We start from the raw sequence: 18628 nt of genomic DNA, 5'->3' as shown, positions 1-18628 counted from the left end.
AAGCGTTCTTGAGTTATCATCCGAAAATCATTTTACTATTTCGGGTCACCGTGACCTTGACCTTTGACCTTGTGACCTCAAAATCAATAGGGGTCATCTGCAAGTCATGATCAATCTACCTATGAAGTTTCATGATCCTAGGCGTATGCGTTCTTGAGTTATCATCCGAAAACCATTTTACTATTTCGGGTCACCGTGACCTTGACCTTTGACCTAGTGACCTGAAAATCAATAGGGGTCATCTGCAAGTCATGATCAATCTACCCATGAAGTTTCATGATCCTAGGCGTATGCGTTCTTGAGTTATCATTAATAAACCATTTTACTATTTCTGGTCACCATGACCTTGACCTTTGATCTGCGAGTCATGATCAATGTACCTATGAAGTTTCATGATCCTAGGCCCAAAGGCCCAAGCGTTCTTGAGTTATCGTCTGACAACCACCTGGTGGACGAACCGACAGACCGACCGACCGACAGACCGACTGACAGACAGACCGACATGAGCAAAGCAATATACCCCCTCTTCTTCGAAGGGGGGCATAATAAAATCTGACAATGGTGGAATTTCTGACAATGGTGGAGACGGTAGGGGACATATATTGCTTGGAAATAGTCTTGTTAAAAGTGGGGTTTTTTTCGTATGAAAACAGTGTTTGATATTGTATTAAATTAATTAAAAAAAGACATCTGGGTTATGGAATTGAAAAATATATTATTGGAAAAAATCATGTGACTAAAAATGTACTGATATAAGAAGAATGTATTATTTGAACTAAGACTTATCTTTGATAGCTTGGATCATTTACATTTATCAATTAAGTCTCGTTCTTGTGAAAACTTGGCTTAAAGCACATTAGAAAAGTGTTCTTTTAAAAGCATAATCAGGGATAACAATTTCTGATTATATGCAGTTGATGTGGAAAGTGTTGTCCCAGACTCTCCTGTGCAGACTGCACAGGCCATTCAGGCTTAGCACTCAATGCACATGATTTAGCCCAGTTTGTCCAGTATGCATTGCAATTGTTTGTGCCTTTTCAGGTCCCATGAGTGGACCAAACACGGAACATGTGCTCAGGATCTGCCCGAAACTACTGGAGAGTTGAACTACTTCAGCAAGGGGCTGGAAATGAACCAGAAATACGACATGCTCAAGTGGGTTGACAATAGTGATGTTAATTCAGTAATAATTCTTTCTTTTTTTTCTATCTTTGTAAATTAGGAAATAAGTTTTACATACCTAAGTTCAAAGCTCTAATTGGTGTATGATTCCCATAGTTATTTTTATTACATGCATAAATTTGATAATCATCACTGAATAATTCATTTAACAGTGACCAAAATCAGCACAATGATGTAGTAAGTTCTGAAGAATTTGGCATTCATAGCAAAGTTTATACAAACAAAGAAAGATATAGAAATTCATTCTGGATACAACAAATGGATAAATTATGAATGACCAGGTCAAACTGTTTATGTATGTTAGTCTATGAGTAATTATTTTACAAAGTTACTTGTCTTAACATATGGAATTACCAGTACTATTTAAGTTTACCTGTATTGAATTGTTTGCCTCTATTTTATTTGGTTGTGTTTGTATATGAGCTTGAGAAAACCAGGTTTAACATAAGTCTCTTTTAAATGAAAATCCATTCTGAGTGAATGGAAATATTTAAATTTACCTGTATTGAATTGTTTGCCTCTATTTGATTTGGTTGTGTTTGTATATGAGCTTGAGAAAACCAGGTTTAACATAAGTCTCTTTTAAATGAAAATCCATTCTGAGTGAAAAGGTGTTTCCGTGATTACCTGTGCAGACTGCACAAGCTAATATGGGACTATCTTTTATGCACATGCATTACGCCCCATTTTCCCAGAACAGGGCACATATTTATTCTTCGCGATCTTATTATTTCAGAATGCTTAGTGATGGAGGTGTGACCCCAAGCCCTACTGCACAGTACAGTGTAAGTTGACAGTATTAACCCTTTTTTGCTCAGAGGCAAAAAAATTAATGGCTATATGCGGATAGCATAAAACAAGAACAGCCTGCATGAAACTTGCAGTCTGTTCACGTTTTATGCTCTTTGCTGCTCATCAGTTCTTTGGGGTTAAGAAAATTTAAGCCTTTAAAAGTTGAATCGAGTAAGAAAGGTGTTAAATTTAATTTGATTTTCTAAGGGACTACAAACTTCGTAGTAAGGCGTAAAGGGTTAACAGTTTTAAAGACATTTGAAACAATTTCAAACATCAGTTTTTCATAACAAATGTGTACGCGCATGTGAAAATATTGATTTGAATTATCTTAAAAAATAGGTATCACTAGAATTATTCAAACCATGCCTTAAATGAATGTTGCAGCATGGCTGATCATTTTAGAGTTTGCTTGAATGATTAGATTTGAAAGCTTACATATACATATCTAATTCAAAATGTTCCAGACTTGCTTTCATTTTGTTCAGAATGATTCATTGTAATCTCTGTGTGTTCAAAACACTATGAGAGTCACACTTGGGGAAAAGGAACTTTAATGCTTGTGCATAAAGTTCCGTCCCAGATTGACTGTGTTTTGTGCACAGGCTAGTCAGGGATGACACTTTCCACATGCACTGGATTTTACACCCTTTTAAAGAAAAATTCCATAAAATTGGATGCATTATGCCCAAGTTTCCTAGATTGAGGGTCTTTTTTGTTTTTATAGACTAAACATGGTACAATAGATGCCTACTTTAATTTGTATTGCAGTACAAACAGTTCATGGCAGCAGTGAAGCAGTCTACTGGCTTTGATCCTAATATAGAATGCTCCTACATCAAATTGGTATGTATTGGTAGTTGTAATACAAAGCCTTCAAATTCATGCAGTCTGTTCAGGAGCTATACTTTCCATTATAAAGTCATGCATGGTTTCATGGTCGGATGTGCGAAACATTAGTCAAATACTGTGCTACAAAAACATAATATATTATCATAACTTACACTGCAACTTGGTTTGATGAAATAAGCAATGAACTTATACAAAAATCTTTCCAACTTTGTTGATTTTTGTTCAAATTCAGTAAAGTTTTTTTTCCAGATAAGGCTTACATTGAGAGCAGAATTTCAAAGTTATTATAGGCCAACAATACATATCTTTTGAGTTGTGAAATAGGGCCAAATTTCGGCTCAAAATGACCTTTATTAAAAATCCCTTAAACAAATCACTTATGTGAACCAAGCATAGGATTATATACTTTCTAATTTCTTTTCAGGACAATGGTACTGATTTTCACTTAGTTAGTGAAATAGAGATCTGCCTGAGTAAGACCGATTTCACGCCAGTTGCCTGTCCAGGCTCAGAAAACTCTAGTAAGGGAGGAAACCAGTCTGGCTCATACAAGACCATCAAGTCTCAGTCGAACTGCCCGCAGCATTACAACTTCAATTACCCACCCATACAGTATGTTCTCAACAGAAAGACTGGCATGTTTGAACTACCTGATGACTTGATCGGCCGATAAGCAGGGTTGTGAGTTGATGGAGGTGACCATGATAGCCAGTTTAGGGAGACCTGAGTAGCTTAATCATATGTTCCCGTTACCAGAAGCCAAATAAGACAGTTGCTTCTCAAATCTTTAAGAATTGGCTACTGAATTTTTGTGAATTATTTAAAAAATAAAATCAGATGTTCACACCATCTGAGGTAGCAATCTAAACTACAAGTATTTTGGCTACAAAGTAATATTTCTAAGCCCCAACCAAGAATTCAGATATTGCATTAAGGTACCTACAGAACCTCGAAATAACCGTACTGGTGTTTTTATTTGGAATTTCATAATCATAAGTGGTTTCTGTGTTCACAATTATCACCTGTGAGTTTAAGAAAAAAATTACAGCACTCAACCTTGTCTTGTTTAACATTTTTGTACTTTTTAACTGTGATATATGGAGGAAATAAAAAAATTACAACATGCTTTCGTAAAAAATTCCCATACCTTGATGTTGCTAACAGTAAACCTGTACCTTATTATTCCATGACTTTACTGTACTCTAGTAATAGTACAATTTAAATTTTCTTGTGATCATTTATTGTTTGTACAGTGCCATATCTGTAAAATTTCAGTATCTTGCAAGAAAATGTATATCATTTTTTCGTTGTTTTCTTGTTATTGTTGGACATTCTGAAAATTCTAAATATTGCTAATTTTTTTATAAATATATGATTCTTTAAAATAAATCTTGTTCAAAGAATTGTGACTTGTTTTGTAATATTATTTGTGAAAAAATAAAATGGGAATACATTGTTAGAAATGAAAATGCATTTCCAGAGTTTCTGGCATCACTGCAAACATATTGCCTCATTATGGGAAAACTGGACTCCATGCATGAAAAACAAGCTGTTTTGGCTTTTATGCCACTATTATGGTATTTGTCATTAAAAGGACTTCTCTTTTAAACAAAATTTCACTCTTGGCCTTGTGTTGTCCCTGATTAGCCTGTGCTGACTTCACTAAACATGCATGCAGTAAGCCCAGCTTTCCTTGTCACTTGACCATTTTTCTGCATGCCTTTTTAAAAAATTAATATATAAAAAATAAATATTACAACTCTTTTGATATTATAGCCTGGTCCGCTTGAGGTATTTGAGTATGAAATGATTTGGTGTCCACCATATAAAGACTTGTCTGTGTGTTTATTATGCCCCCCTTCGAAGAAGAGGGGGTATATTGTTTTGCAAATGTCGGTCGGTCTGTCGGTCCATTGGTCTGTCAGTCCGTCCACCAGATGGTTTCCGATGATAACGCAAAAACACTTAGACCTAGGATCATGAAACTTCATAGGTACATTGATCATGACTGTCAGATGACCCTTATTAATTTTAAGGTCACTATGTCAAAGGTCAAGATCACAGTGACTCAAAATAGTAAAATGGTTTCCGGATGATAACTCAAGAATGCTTACACCTAGGATCATGAAACTTCATAGGAACATTGATCACGACTGGCAGATGTCCCCTATTGATTTTCAGGTCAAAGGTCACAGTGACTCGAAACAGTAAAATGGTTTCCGGATGATAACTCAAGAATGCTTACACCTAGGACCATGAAACTTCATAGGTACATTGATCATGACTGTCAGATGACCCCTATTGATTTTCAGGTCACTATGTCAAAGGTCAAGGTCACAGTGACTCAAAATAGTAAAATGTTTTCTGGATGATAACTCAAGAATGCTTAGGCCTAGGATCATGAAACTTCATAGGTACATTGATCATGACTGGCAGATGACCCATATTGATTTTCAGGTCACTAGGTCAAAGGTCAAGGTCACAGTGACTCGAAATAGTAAAATGGTTTTCGGATGATAACTCAAGAATGCTTACACTAGGATCATGAAACTTCATAGGAACATTGAACACGACTGGCAGATGACCCCTATTGATTTTCAGGTCACTAGGTCAAAGGTCACAGTGACTCGAAACAGTAAAATGGTTTATGGATGATAACTCAAGAATGCTTACATCTAGGATCATGAAACTTCATAGGTACATTGATCATGACTGGCAGATGACCCCTTTTGAATTTCAGGTCACTAGGTCAAAGGTCACAGTGACTCGAAACAGTAAAATGGTTTCCAGATGATAACTAAAGAATGCCTACGCCTAGGATGATGAAACTTCATAGGAAAATTGATCATGACTGGCAGATGACCCCTATTGATTTTCAGGTCACTAGGTCAAAGGTCCAGGTCACAGTGACTCAAAATAGTAAAATGGTTTCCGGATGATAACTCAAGAATGCTTACACCAAGGATCATGAAACTTCATAGGTTCATTGATCATAACTGGCAGATGGCCCCTAGTAATTTTCAGGTCACTAGGTCAAAGGTCAAGGTCACAGTGACTTGAAACAGTAAAATGGTTTCCTGATGATAACTCAAGAATAATTAGGCCTAGGATCATGAAACTTCATAGGTACATTGATCATAACTGGCAGATAACCCCAATTGATTTTCAGGTCACTTGGTCAAGGTAACAGTGACAAAAAACATATTCACACAATGGCTGCCACTACAACTGACAGCCCATATGGGGGGTATGCATGTTTTACAAACAGCCCTTGTTTTGGAGTTTATCTAGACCCTTCTATCAGAGAACGCATTGTGTGGACCCAGTCTGTCTAAGCATTCCGAATATAGTAATTAACTTACAATACATATGAAAATTTATTGAATATTTATAAGTTCATCTCTTGATTTCTTTCTAAGTCAAAATTCACCAAAGTTTTTAAAACTGTTGACATAACAAGGGGCAGAATTTGACAACCATCTATTTTCCACTATAAACTATAATAAAGAGAAAAATGCCCCGCTCACTGGCAGCCATTATTTTTCACCAATCCTGACCATTTTCAAACTCATCCGAGATATCAATAAAACCAATGTTTTGACCAACTTTCATGATGATTGGGCATAAATTGTGACTTCTAGAGTGTTTACAAGGTTTCTCTATAGCCAAATAAGGAAAAATTCCACTATATACATATTGAGAAAAATGCCCCGCCCCCTGGCGGCCATGTTTTTTCACTGATCTGGACCATTTTGGAACTCCTCTGACATATCAATAAAACCAACGTTTTTATTAAATTTCATTGTGATTGGGCCAAAATGGTGTCTTCTAGAGTGTTTACAAGGTTTCTCTATAGCCATATAAGGAAAACTGCCCCGCCCACTGGTGGCCATGTTTTTCAACGGACGGGAACCACTTTTGAACTCAACCAAGAAATCATTAAGACAGACATTTAGACAAAGTTACATGAAGATTGGGCATTAAATGTGACTTCTACAGTGTTAACAAGTAGTCCTTCTTTTTTTTGATCTATTGACCTAGTTTTTGACCCAGCATGACCCAGTTTCGAACTCGATCAAGATATCATTGGGACAAATCTTTGACCAAGTTTCATGAAGATCGGACAATAAATGTGGCCTCTAGAGTGTTTACGAACAAATGTTAACAGACGGACGACAGACAAAGACCGGTCACAAAAGCTTACCTGACCAATCAGGTGAGCTAAAAAGGAAAAAGCAATCACAAAATCTGATCACGAGCAAATTGTGCTCAGGTGAGCCAACCTAGAGAACTATGGGCCTTAAGGCCTGGTACCCTAAGGAACTAAACTATTCAGTTGAAAATGATTATGAAGGTACTTTATTAGTTTAATTTCTAGGTCCATTTTTATTTTTGAACTTGGCTATTAGATATTGTTAAAAACAAAAGTTCTGACCAAGGTCCGTAGGGATTGGAAACAGAAAGTGACTTCTAGAAATCTATTTCTTTTACATCTCATGACCCATGACTCATTTAAAACTCTAAAGAGATTTCATTTTGACAAATGTTCTGGCCAAGTTTCATGAAAATTGTCCATAACTGTAACCATTAGAGTATAACAAGGTTTCACTATAGCCATATTAGGAAAACTGTCCAGCCCATTTGCAGCCAGCCATGATTTTCTGGGAACCAACACAATTTTCAAATTTCAGTTAAGATATCAGGAAAAAAATTGTCCTAGTTTTGTGAAAATCGGACTAAATGTGACTTGTGGAATTTTAAAAAGGTTTAACAATAGCCATATAAGAAAACGTTCCCTGCCCCATGGTAGTCATTTTTTTATGGACCAGAACCATTTAAAACTCAGATCAGACTTAGAACAAAAGTTATTTTCAAAGATTTGACTAATATAGTGACTTCAATAATATTAACAAAGTTTCGTTAAAGCCATATAAGGAAAACTGCCATATCCCTGGCAGCCATGTTTTTCAAGGATCCCCAACCATTATGAACTCATCAAAGATATGAGAACATATGTTCTGACCAAGTTTCAAAGGTTTCACTACAGCCATAGCAGGAAAACTACCTCGCCCCCTGGTGGCCATGTTTTTCAACAAAACCAGAACCATTTTTTAAACTAAGCCGAGATATAGTACACAAATGTTCTGACAAAGTTTCATGAAAATTGGACTATAAAAAAAATGTAAAGAGTGTTACATTAGCCATATAAGGAAAACTTCCCAGCTCCCTGGCGGCCATATATTTCAACAAACCAGAGCCATTTTCATATTTAGCTGAGATATCATAAAAACAAGTATTTGATGAATGCCATATGCTTTATTTGGCAAAGAGGAACATAACAATGTGGAAACAATCTAAAAAAAATCATTAAACATCAATTGAAAGTATCAATTCTTACATCATAAGTGCTCATGCTGCTGATGATTGCAAATCTAATACCATAATGGGCAAGTGCAGTAAAAAGTTATTATCAATTACATATTTGCATAACTGTGAAATTATGATTATTGTCAGACAATTACATGTAGCAGGCAATGTAATTATAATGCTGAACAAGTGTTATTCAACAACCAATCTTATGAGCAACCCTCTTAAATATTCACAGCATTTAAAGGGGCCTTTTCACAGATTTTGGCATTTTTTTAACTTATTCATTAAATGCTTTATATTGATAAATGTAAACATTGGATCATAAAAGCTCCAGTGAAAAATCAAGAAAAAAAAATAAAAAAAGGAAAAGAACATTTCCCGAAGCAGGTTTCGAACCAGTGACCCATGGAGTCCTGCCAGAGTCCTAAAGTAAAAACGCTTTAACCTACTGAGCTATTCCGCCGAGTACACATTTAGCCGTATTTTATACCTTATATAAGCAATCTTCGTAGTTTCACAAAATTTAACAACAAAAACAGAACTCTCCCAATTATTCAATCGTTTCGCGTTGCAACGCTTTATAACTTTTAGGTTTTAAAATATTCAAAAGATGCATATAATGGCTATATTAGAGCATGGTTAATGTTCAGTATTACTGTTTCCTCACAAATATCATAACTAAAACGAAAACTTACGAATCTGAAACAACTTTTTTCAATTTTGTCAATTTACCAAAGCGTGAAAAGATCCCTTTAAACTCATCACACGTCATAGATTCCCAAATATCTATTTCACCTGTTTGCACAATGTTGGCTCATATTCAAAACATCTGGCTTTATGTCTATGCTAAGATATGGAGATAATAAGTAGGTTTATTGAACTTTAAAAATTGATAAAAAAGACTTTTTAACACTTCAGTAGCTGTACTTAGTCCTAGTAAATCATCAGTTATTTGTTCATGGTTGTATGACATCTGCTATAAATTAATCATAGCAAAACATCTATGATTTCAAGCTCAAAAAAAAGCTTAAAAACAACAAATCAAAACTTGATGAATTTTATGTATTTTCAATGCACCAAAGAGAATATGTTTATAATTTCTTTAAGAGTATTTATAAGAATTTATCTGACATGCAACTCACGCACACAAACACACACATATAGACAATTTCTTGCATACCATGGTGCAATAAAACTGAAATTAACTCCAAATTTAAACTGTATATTTTTTTTTTTGGCAAAATGTATTTCCAATGGAGACTTTTACACAACCCTGTTACCCATTCTGGACACACTGTCCACACACTTGCAAAGGTTTGCACACTCTATAGGCTCATAGACAGCTAAAAGTTATTTTCCGAGAAAATAGGGTTTAATGCACGCGCATTATGTGTCGGCCCAGAATAGCCTGTGCATTTAGCACAGGCTTATCAGTGACAACACTTTCTTGCTTTGAAAGTTTTTTTTCTTTAAATGTCTCTTCTTAGATAAAAAAACGGTTTTGACAGAAAGTGTCATCCCTGATAAGCCTGTGCTGACTGCACAGGCTGATATGGGATGGTACTTTATGCACATGGATTAAGCCCCATTTCCTCAGAGTAAGGCTCATTTCTAGAAAGTTGTATCACAGTTCACATTCATATCGCAGGAACTTCTTGATCTTGTTAGGCAGCGGCAGGAAGCTGACCTGGGACTTCCCTATTGCCTGTAGGATCATGTCTCTGCAAGCATTCTGAAGAGTGGACACTGGAACATGAAACAACAAGCGATGTGTTTGTGAAACACTATGTCCCCATATATTTGACATTCAAGGATGACCTTGACCTTTCAACACTCAAAATGTGCGCTTGATGGGATACACATGCATGCCAATCAAGTTGCTATCTTCAATATTGCAAAAATGTACATTAAATGAACAATTTTGACCCATATATTTGACCTTTGACCTTGAAGGATGACCTTGACTTTTCACCACTCGAAATGTGCAGCTCCATGAGATACACATGCATGCCAAATATGAAGTTGGTATCTTCAATATTGCAAATGTTACAGTTGGAGCAAACAAACACACAAACCAACCAACCAACAGACAGGGCAAAAACAATATGTCCCCCACTACAGTGGATGTGGGACATAACAAGAGCACCGCATTACAGGTGCCATGCTCGGCTACAGGTGCAGTTTTGAATAAATGAAAGCGTGTCAGAATTTTGTTATTTTTGTTAAAGGTTACAGTGACCTTGACCTTTGACCTAGTTACCCAAAAAATGGGTGTGGCATGTAGAACTCATCAAGGTGCATCAACATATGAAGTTACAAAGTTGTAGGTGAAAGCAATTTGATTTTAGAGCAAATGTTCAAAACCTTAACAAAATTTTAAGGTTTTAGCACGACGCAGACGTCAAACAACATGATGAGCTGGCTATGACAATTATGAACACCTTGGGTTTTCTCCGAAAACTCCGAGCTAAAAATCATGTTTTAACATATCAAAAGAGACAGTCTCTGAAAAAAAACTGGCTTGATGATTGTGCCTTCATTGCAGATTGCGACCAATCTGGAAAAAGAATATACAAAAGTACTCGCGTGCAATAAGCCCTGTTTTCCCAAAATACCAATTATAGAAAAATATTTATCTGATTCTCAATAGTGAATTTCCTGAGACAAAACAAATGTCTTTGAAATTGATGGACGCTTTGTAAATAAGAACATAATCTAATTTAATAACAAGAGCACCGCATAACAGGTACCAACGCTCGGCTGCGGGTGCAGTTTTGAATAAATGAAAGCTTGTCAGAATTGTTTTGTTGTTGTTTAGAGGTCACAGTGACCTTGACATTTGACCTAATGATCCAAACATGGGTGTGGCATGTAGAACTCCTCAAGATGCAGCTACATACACTTATGAAGTTTCAATGTTGTAGGTGGAAGCATTTTCATTTCAGAACCAATGTTCAAAAGGTTAACAAAATGTTAAGGTTTTAGCACGATGCGGACGGCAGACGACACAACGAGCTGGCTATGACAATACCTCGGGTTTTCTCCAAAAACAGCCAAGCTAAAAATTATGAATATCAGTTACTTTGAAAGGGTATCGGATCCTTATTCTGAATAAACCTATGCACATTAAATTAATGAATCAAAGGGCAATGAATAACTCCATGAAATATAGAAAGTGGAACAGATTGAAGAACAAACTTTAAGTAGGGAAGCTGCAAAAAATGTCATTGCTTTTAAATGTGCTTATTAGTTCCAGAAACATCACACAGCAAATTATAATGATGATGTTAACATTAATGAATGCAAAAAGAATGATAAGTTCAACTTCTTAACTTTATCACAACTTTGTGAAATATAGTTTCTCAAACAGTATTTATCAGCTTGTTTGTTTTTTAATACATAGATGTAATTAAAAAACTTTCATGATCCTTAAATGCTCAGTCAACTCATAAGTCTATCTGCCCAAAAGTCTCAGGTTAAAATTTGACAATCCTTTCTAAATTTGTTTGAAAGTAACAACTTGAAAACAAGCGGAAACATAAAAATTGCCCATCTCGTAATATAACGTGTACATGTTGCTTCAATCTAAATTTAAATTTACTTGCCCAATCTGCACACATGGCTTTACACATTTAAATCATGTTCAACGAAAATACCCCATTCATGATTGGACGTCAAATAAAAACATACTCCACAATTCACATTTCCAGAAATGGTGAACATTTTTGTATATGAAATTCATAAACACGTTTATCCTCAATAAAGGCCAGAATTTTTTTGAACATTGTAAGTACAGTGTGTTCATTGTGCTTAATGAATTAAATGTAACAAGGGCTGTTTGTAAAACATGCATGCCCCCCATATGGGCTGTCCGTTGTAGTGGCAGCCATTGTGTGAATACGTTTTTTGTCACTGTGACCTTGACCTTTGACCTAGTGACCTGAAAATTAATAGGGGTCATCTGTGAGTCACGATCAATGTACCTATGAAGTGTCATGATCCTAGGCAAAAGCGTTCTTGAGTTATCATCCGAAAATCATTTTACTATTTCGGGTCACCGTGACCTTGACATTTGACCTAGTGACCTCAAAAGCAATAGGGGTCATCTGCGAGTCATGATCAATCTACCCATGAAGTTTCATGATCCTAGGCGTATGCATTCTTAAATTATCATCCGGAAACCATTTTACTATTTTGGGTCACCATGACCTTGACCTTTGACCTAGTGACCTCAAAATCAATAGGGGTCATCTGCAAGTCATGATCAATCTACCCATGAAGTTTCATGATCCTAGGCGTATGCGTTCTTGAGTTATCATTCAAAAACCATTTTACTATTTCGGGTCACCATGACCTTGACCTTTGACCTAGTGACCTCAAAATCAATAGGGGTCATCGGCGAGTCATGATCAATGTACCTATGAAGTTTCATGATCCTAGGCCCAAGCGTTCTTGAGTTATCGTCTGACAACCACCTGGTGGACGGACCGACCGACAGACCGACATGAGCAAAGCAATATACCCCCTCTTCTTCGAAGGGGGGCATAAATATAATCATTGTTTTTACTTTAAGATCAAATGTCATGAAATGCCCCAATTTTTTAAATGACCTGAAAATCAATAGGGGTCATCTTCTGAAGAATAAATACACAAATAATTGTAAGAATTGACTTTTATAAGACTTTAATTTTTTAAATTGGAAAAACAATTTTAACTTATGTATGAGTCTTTACAGAATTTTTTTTAACAAGCACTATAAGCCTCGTTCTGGGGGAACGGGGGCACGTGTGTTATTGACGTCCTAGATTAGCCTGTGGGGGAACAGGGAATTATGTACGTGTGTTATTGACGTCCTAGATTAGCCTGTGGGGGAACAGGGAATTATGTACGTGTGTTATTGACGTCCTAGATTAGCCTGTGGGGGAATAGGGCATTATGCACGTGTGTTATTGACGTCCTAGATTAGCTTGTGGGGGAACAGGGCATTATGCACATGCGTTATTGACGTCCTAGATTAGCCTGTGGGGGAACAGGGCATAATGCACGTGTGTTATTGACGTCCTAGATTAGCCTGTGGGGGAACAGGGCATAATGCACGTGTGTTATTGACGTCCTAGATTAGCCTGTGGGGGAACAGGGCATTATGCACGTGTGTTATTGACGTCCTAGATTAGCCTGTGGGGGAACAGGGCATAATGCACGTGTGTTATTGACGTCCTAGATTAGCCTGTGGCGGAACAGGGCATTATGCACGTGTGTTATTGATGTCCTAGATTAGCCTGTGGGGGAACAGGGCATAATGCACGTGTGTTATTGACGTCCTAGATTAGCCTGTGGGGGAACAGGGCATAATGCACGTGTGTTATTGACGTCCTAGATTAGCCTGTGGGGGAACAGGGCATAATGCACGTGTGTTATTGACATCCTAGATTAGCCTGTGGGGGAACAGGGCATAATGCACGTGTGTTATTGACATCCAAGATTAGCCTGTGGGGGAACAGGGCATAATGCACGTGTGTTATTGACGTCCTAGATTAGCCTGTGGGGGAACAGGGCATAATGCACGTGTGTTATTGACGTCCAAGATTAGCCTGTGGGGGAACAGGGCATAATGCACGTGTGTTATTGACGTCCTAGATTAGCCTGTGGGGAAACAGGGCATAATGCACCTGTGTTATTGACGTCCTAGATTAGCCTGTGGGGGAACAGGGAATTATATACGTGTGTTATTGACGTCCTAGATTAGCCTGTGGCGGAACACTATCCGCTGAGACTTGACATTCGATTAGAATGTACTTCTTTGAATGAAAAATTCAAGAAAAGCATAAGTGTTGTCCCAGATAAGCCTGTGTTGACTTCACAATCTAGGACGATACTTCAAGCACATGCATCAAGCCCAGTTTTTACAGAATGCAGCTTCTATATTCACCTCCATATAACTGTACAATCCTAACTTGTTTAGTGGTTCCATACACATCTACCACCGCGTGCAATGGTCCTGACTGGTACGGGATGTTTTTCACTGTCGGACCTTGATCCTCCCCATTGATGATAAAATGCATTTCCGCACAATTGTCCACAACATGGTACATGATACCTATACGACTCCCAATGTCTGTGGGAAGAATTTGGTCCTGTTCTCGTTTACTTACATGTGAGTATACATTTGTGTAATTATTAAGCCGGTTTAATGGTAACAAAAGGCTTCGATTAAATGATCCCTGTGGAGTATGAATTATTTCAGAGTCTCCTAACACAGACTGATACGGTTCAGACGTCCCAGGATCACTGTCTTGGTTGAAAGGCCTACTATATGATTTTGTGATTGCTGATATCCAGGACCTACCCATATTGGCAAGATCCGGTAATGCATATTGCGGTAACTCAAACTTTTCATTTGGATTAAACTGTGTGAGCCCTATTCTAAGATGTCCACTCCATCCTCTCTCATTCTTTTCGATTTCTACTAAGAACACTTCTCCAGGTTTTAGTGGCTTTTCACTGAATGTCAAGGCATGAGCAAAGCTGGTTGTCCTGCAAGCGACTTGGTCGTCACTTTCTAGACTGATGTTAAGCCCATGGTATGGGTGAAACCTTGTCACTGGCATCTCTGAGTCTTCCATACACTGCAGTTTGTTTCATTTATAACAACAATTCACCCTTTGAGTAAGGTCTTGTGTCTGTCCATAATCTTGAAATATTTTGATCTGAAAAAATAGAGGAAAGAATCTGTAATATAAAACAGCAATGGATTTTAAGACTTTCTAAAAGCAATACTTCTGAATTAACTTGTTCTAAAAATATTCTTTGTTTCCAAGGAGAATCTTACAGATTAAGTTAAACCAGCGCCCTCACACTACTTTGGGGGAAGGGGTCCGCAGCCCTTAGGAGGGGGAATTTTCGTGGCGTTTCCCTTTTTGGGGGATTATTTTACTTACACTCTCATTATTTCATTTGTACATGTTTGCACTATATTCATTGCATTTTTAATAATTTATTTATTATTATAATATGTTCAAGTTGTACAGGTGACTGAGCATAAAAAAATGCATCAGCATGCCAATTCACATAATTGTACACTTCTGGCAGTGTTATGTTTTTGTCAAACTTCAGACAAATTTGAAGCAAAGCACCCTTACACAAGAGTCAAGGAGTAACATCAGCCTTAAGCTAGAAATGTTCCATAAGAAATATATAGCCCTGGCATAGTGGGTATGGTGTCCGCCTAGCGATCGTTAGGTGATGGGTTTGTTCCCCACTGTGGGAGCATTCTTTTGATTTCCACAAAAATACAAAGTACTGGTTCTACCCAGGTCTGAGACTCATTGAATTGTCTTATTGCACTGATGCTCCAGATGCCCTGCATTTTGTGGGGAGAAGGACATAGAAGCTCTTGCAATATCAATGGACACGGAAAATCACTGGACCGAAAACGAGCTGTGTGCGACAGACATTTGGACAGTTAACACAGCGCTTATATATCAATCCTTTAATTTTTTTACTTAACATACAAGATATAACATACTTTGTATATGTATTATAAACTTAGAGACCATCACAGTTGTAAAAATTATGAAAAACAACCAAGTTTGCATTTATGGTGGACGAACCAGTTATCGAACACCTAAGAAATTACGTTAAATTACCTTAAAATTGAAACACTTAAAATGACAAAAACATTTTGTTTTAACAAATGACTAACAGTTCAATCATTGCATGATTTATCTGTAAAGTTTTCCAGCAAACTACCTTCAAAAATTCATAACTATGTTTCCCTGATTATTGTCACCTCTAGCAGACAAAACAAAATGGCGGCCGATGTAAACATGACCTATTACCCGACACTTCATAAATACTGCTCCAGTATATACAAAGTCAAATAACTATCACGTGAGCCGGACTCGGCGAAAAAATCTGCGTCTGCTGCAATCAAAATTGAAAACGGAAATATGCTTTTTGGTGTGTAAATGCACGTTTTGATAAATGCATTTAAAAAGTAATAGCAAAAAACACACAAAACGGTGTAAATAACAATAAATGCATTCCTTTAACCTGTTTTCGGCGCATTTGTTACAAGCTAATTAGGCAAGTAGGTCATGGACTTCATGTGTGACCATTTGTTTATCAATGTGACGTCATGCGCACTTTTGCGCATGTGCATACAGAACCAAAACAAAACGTCCGATAATAGGTGCTGTTCGATAACAGGTACTTACACGATAAAACAGTAAAATGATAAGCAAGGAGCTTCGATGTTCTATATAAATTCAAAAGGCGAAAACATATGGTTTTATAGAAGTAGGTATAAATCTCTCTAAAAAAACGCAATATGTTTATAAATTGTCAAAAAGGAAACAATTTTCGTCAACAGCACTTATCAAGTGGTAACACTCAATTTACCAAACCTTTTCACTTCCGCTTCCGGTGTCAACACTTGAATTCGTACCCAAGTCATTTCGTCCCTTGTTACGGACATTGTGTACACACCGGTCTTACTGACAATAACGTAGTGACGTCACCATCTATGTATAAAATGTTGTTACGGAAGGATGCTTTATACGGTTAGTTTAAACCTATTTACTTTAGCTCGATGCATCGAAACCCGCAGGCTAATGGAAACGCTATCGATTCCGTTTGATCCTATAACCAGTACTTGGTATATTTGGGGAAGATCTAGAGCACGCTCCCGAGTGGGGATCGAACCCGTGACCTCCCGATCGCTATAGTCGGACATCTTATCCATTACGCCACTGCGAACTAACCTCAGGTCTTATGTGATCGGTTAACATAAAGGGGTCACATCGACGGCTTTTATAGAAATGTATTTTTAAAACAAGATTATCTTGTATCTTTGATAAGCATTAACAACTAGTTTTGAAACGCGTAGAATACCATAGTGGAGGATATTACCGATATATTAAGGCTTGGTCTGTAATTTAAACCACACATTATAAATTATATGTATTTCGTGCGAAAATTATATAATTTCTTATGTTTCTGAAGAAATTTAAGTTCAATTCAACCTAACGTGTGTTTAGGGATAGTTCTTTTTCATGCTGCTAAACTGGGACCTAAACAAAATCAGAAGAGTGTATTACCGATATTATGTTTTGAAAACTGTTTTAAAGTTATTACTGGCATTATATAATAACATGTAGAATAAATTATAATTAGTCAATGTTTGAAAAATCATGATATCTATGAAAATATCATGAAAGAATTCATTTACCCCCATCCCCTCATAAAATGGTGAAGGAAGTACAAAAAATTGAGATAAAAATTTAAATTTAAAATTCATTGGAAAATAGAATTTTATTTACTTAATGAATTTAATTTACATGAAGTATCGCTATTATTCGTGAAGGTAATACATTTAAACCACTAGCCCGAATAAATTTACTTCTATAGAAACTGATCAAAAATCGATATAAATTATTAATATTTATTAGCCCTAATAAAATTTCGAGAGCCCATGGCTGTTGGGCTTAAAGTGAACGCGAAGACTGGTCGCTAGATGTATGGGCACACTAACGAGTTTGAATCACGCCGAGGGCGTGTATTGAAACAAGTTGAATCCAGGGTAACTAGTTCACCATTGGGTACTTAGATAGCATCAGAGGAATTTGTCTATCAGTCCAAATTAATATTTTTTCAAAGCTTATATGAATTCATGTGAAATAAATAGGTACCTACCATCACACAGCCCACTTGTAATAAAAAGAATCATTTCACAAATTGGCGCAAATATTAAAATGATAGTCAATAAAGGATATTCATATACGACACATTTTACGCTACAATTACCTAGAATATATATATAAATGCTTCAAACATGAATCAATTAATTAATTCTTTAAAAAGGGAGACAACCAATCACACAGCATGTGGAAAAGGGACCCAAAACATCCATATTCTTTGTAATGTTACTTAATAATGCACGTGCTTTTTTATTATGAAACTTAAGAACTCAAATATGCAAAAGTGAAACAACTTTAGTGGGAAAATGCCGACGACGGTCGGCATCCTTCGCCTAAGTAAGGTCTACTCTTGAATATAGCTCAATTGTCTGAGACCCACACCTTCAAAAAGACGTAGACATACTTAAGAATATCCTAAAACAATCAGCGAGATTCATTACCGGATACTATACCACCAAAAACACCTGGCTGTGTGACAAATATGCTGAAAGGTATGAAGATCCCACCCCTCCGAGAGCGAAGGAAGGCCGGCAATTTAAATGTAGAGTTACCCTTAAGACTTTGTTTAGACTTTACAGCAGACAACATTGTTGAAAATTATTCTATCAAACACTCTAAGTGTTTCACACTAATCAAGTGCAAAACCCCTTTATATAAGAACTACCTTTCCCTAAGGCAATACTAGAGTGGAACAATCTGGAAGAGAGTGTAGTGAGCGCAGACACATTTGGAAG

The 18628-nt window shown here is 36.8% G+C and overlaps 2 protein-coding genes across 7 annotated transcripts in view; one reads left to right on the top strand and one right to left on the bottom strand.

The window, feature by feature from the left end:
- Positions 1–4229, top strand: part of LOC127880871 (ribonuclease Oy-like) — a 54258-nt gene extending 50029 nt beyond the window's left edge. For all 4 annotated transcript variants that reach the window (XM_052428340.1, XM_052428342.1, XM_052428339.1 and 1 more), the window contains exons 7-10: positions 1042–1155; positions 1919–1967; positions 2746–2820; positions 3251–4229. In XM_052428340.1, the coding sequence (XP_052284300.1) occupies positions 1042–1155; positions 1919–1967; positions 2746–2820; positions 3251–3499 (487 nt within the window). In that variant the 3' untranslated portion in view covers positions 3500–4229. The remainder of the gene's footprint in view (positions 1–1041; positions 1156–1918; positions 1968–2745; positions 2821–3250) is intronic.
- A 3893-nt stretch (positions 4230–8122) lies between these two features.
- LOC127882454 (neuralized-like protein 2) lies at positions 8123–16630 on the bottom strand. Of its 3 annotated transcripts, none has more exons than XM_052431095.1 (3): positions 16602–16630; positions 14126–14903; positions 8123–9942 (listed from the first exon to the last, which is right to left on the bottom strand). In XM_052431095.1, exons 2-3 carry the CDS (start codon positions 14817–14819, stop codon positions 9821–9823), a joined length of 816 nt encoding a protein of 271 aa, XP_052287055.1. In that variant the 5' UTR covers positions 14820–14903; positions 16602–16630; the 3' UTR covers positions 8123–9820. The 3 variants fall into 3 exon arrangements, with proteins under 3 accessions (XP_052287055.1, XP_052287053.1, XP_052287054.1); XM_052431093.1 differs by lacking the exon at positions 16602–16630 and adding an exon at positions 16413–16588; XM_052431094.1 differs by lacking the exon at positions 16602–16630 and adding an exon at positions 16249–16362.
- Positions 16631–18628: the final 1998 nt, after the last annotated feature.

Source organism: Dreissena polymorpha, chromosome 5 (genome assembly GCF_020536995.1).
Source record: "Dreissena polymorpha isolate Duluth1 chromosome 5, UMN_Dpol_1.0, whole genome shotgun sequence".
NCBI classification, from domain to species: domain Eukaryota; kingdom Metazoa; phylum Mollusca; class Bivalvia; order Myida; family Dreissenidae; genus Dreissena; species Dreissena polymorpha.
Note: the sequence above shows the minus strand (reverse complement) of the source record. Positions and strands in the feature narration are given on the sequence as shown.

Bases quoted from the DNA above. Each gene is read 5' to 3' on its own strand.
- LOC127882454 (XM_052431095.1), bottom strand. From the start codon at position 14,819: ATGGAAGACTCAGAGATGCCAGTGACAAGGTTTCACCCATACCATGGG. The intron at 9,943-14,125 runs GTGAATATAGAA...TTCATGTTCCAG, and splicing joins GATTGTACAGTTATATGGAG to TGTCCACTCTTCAGAATGCT.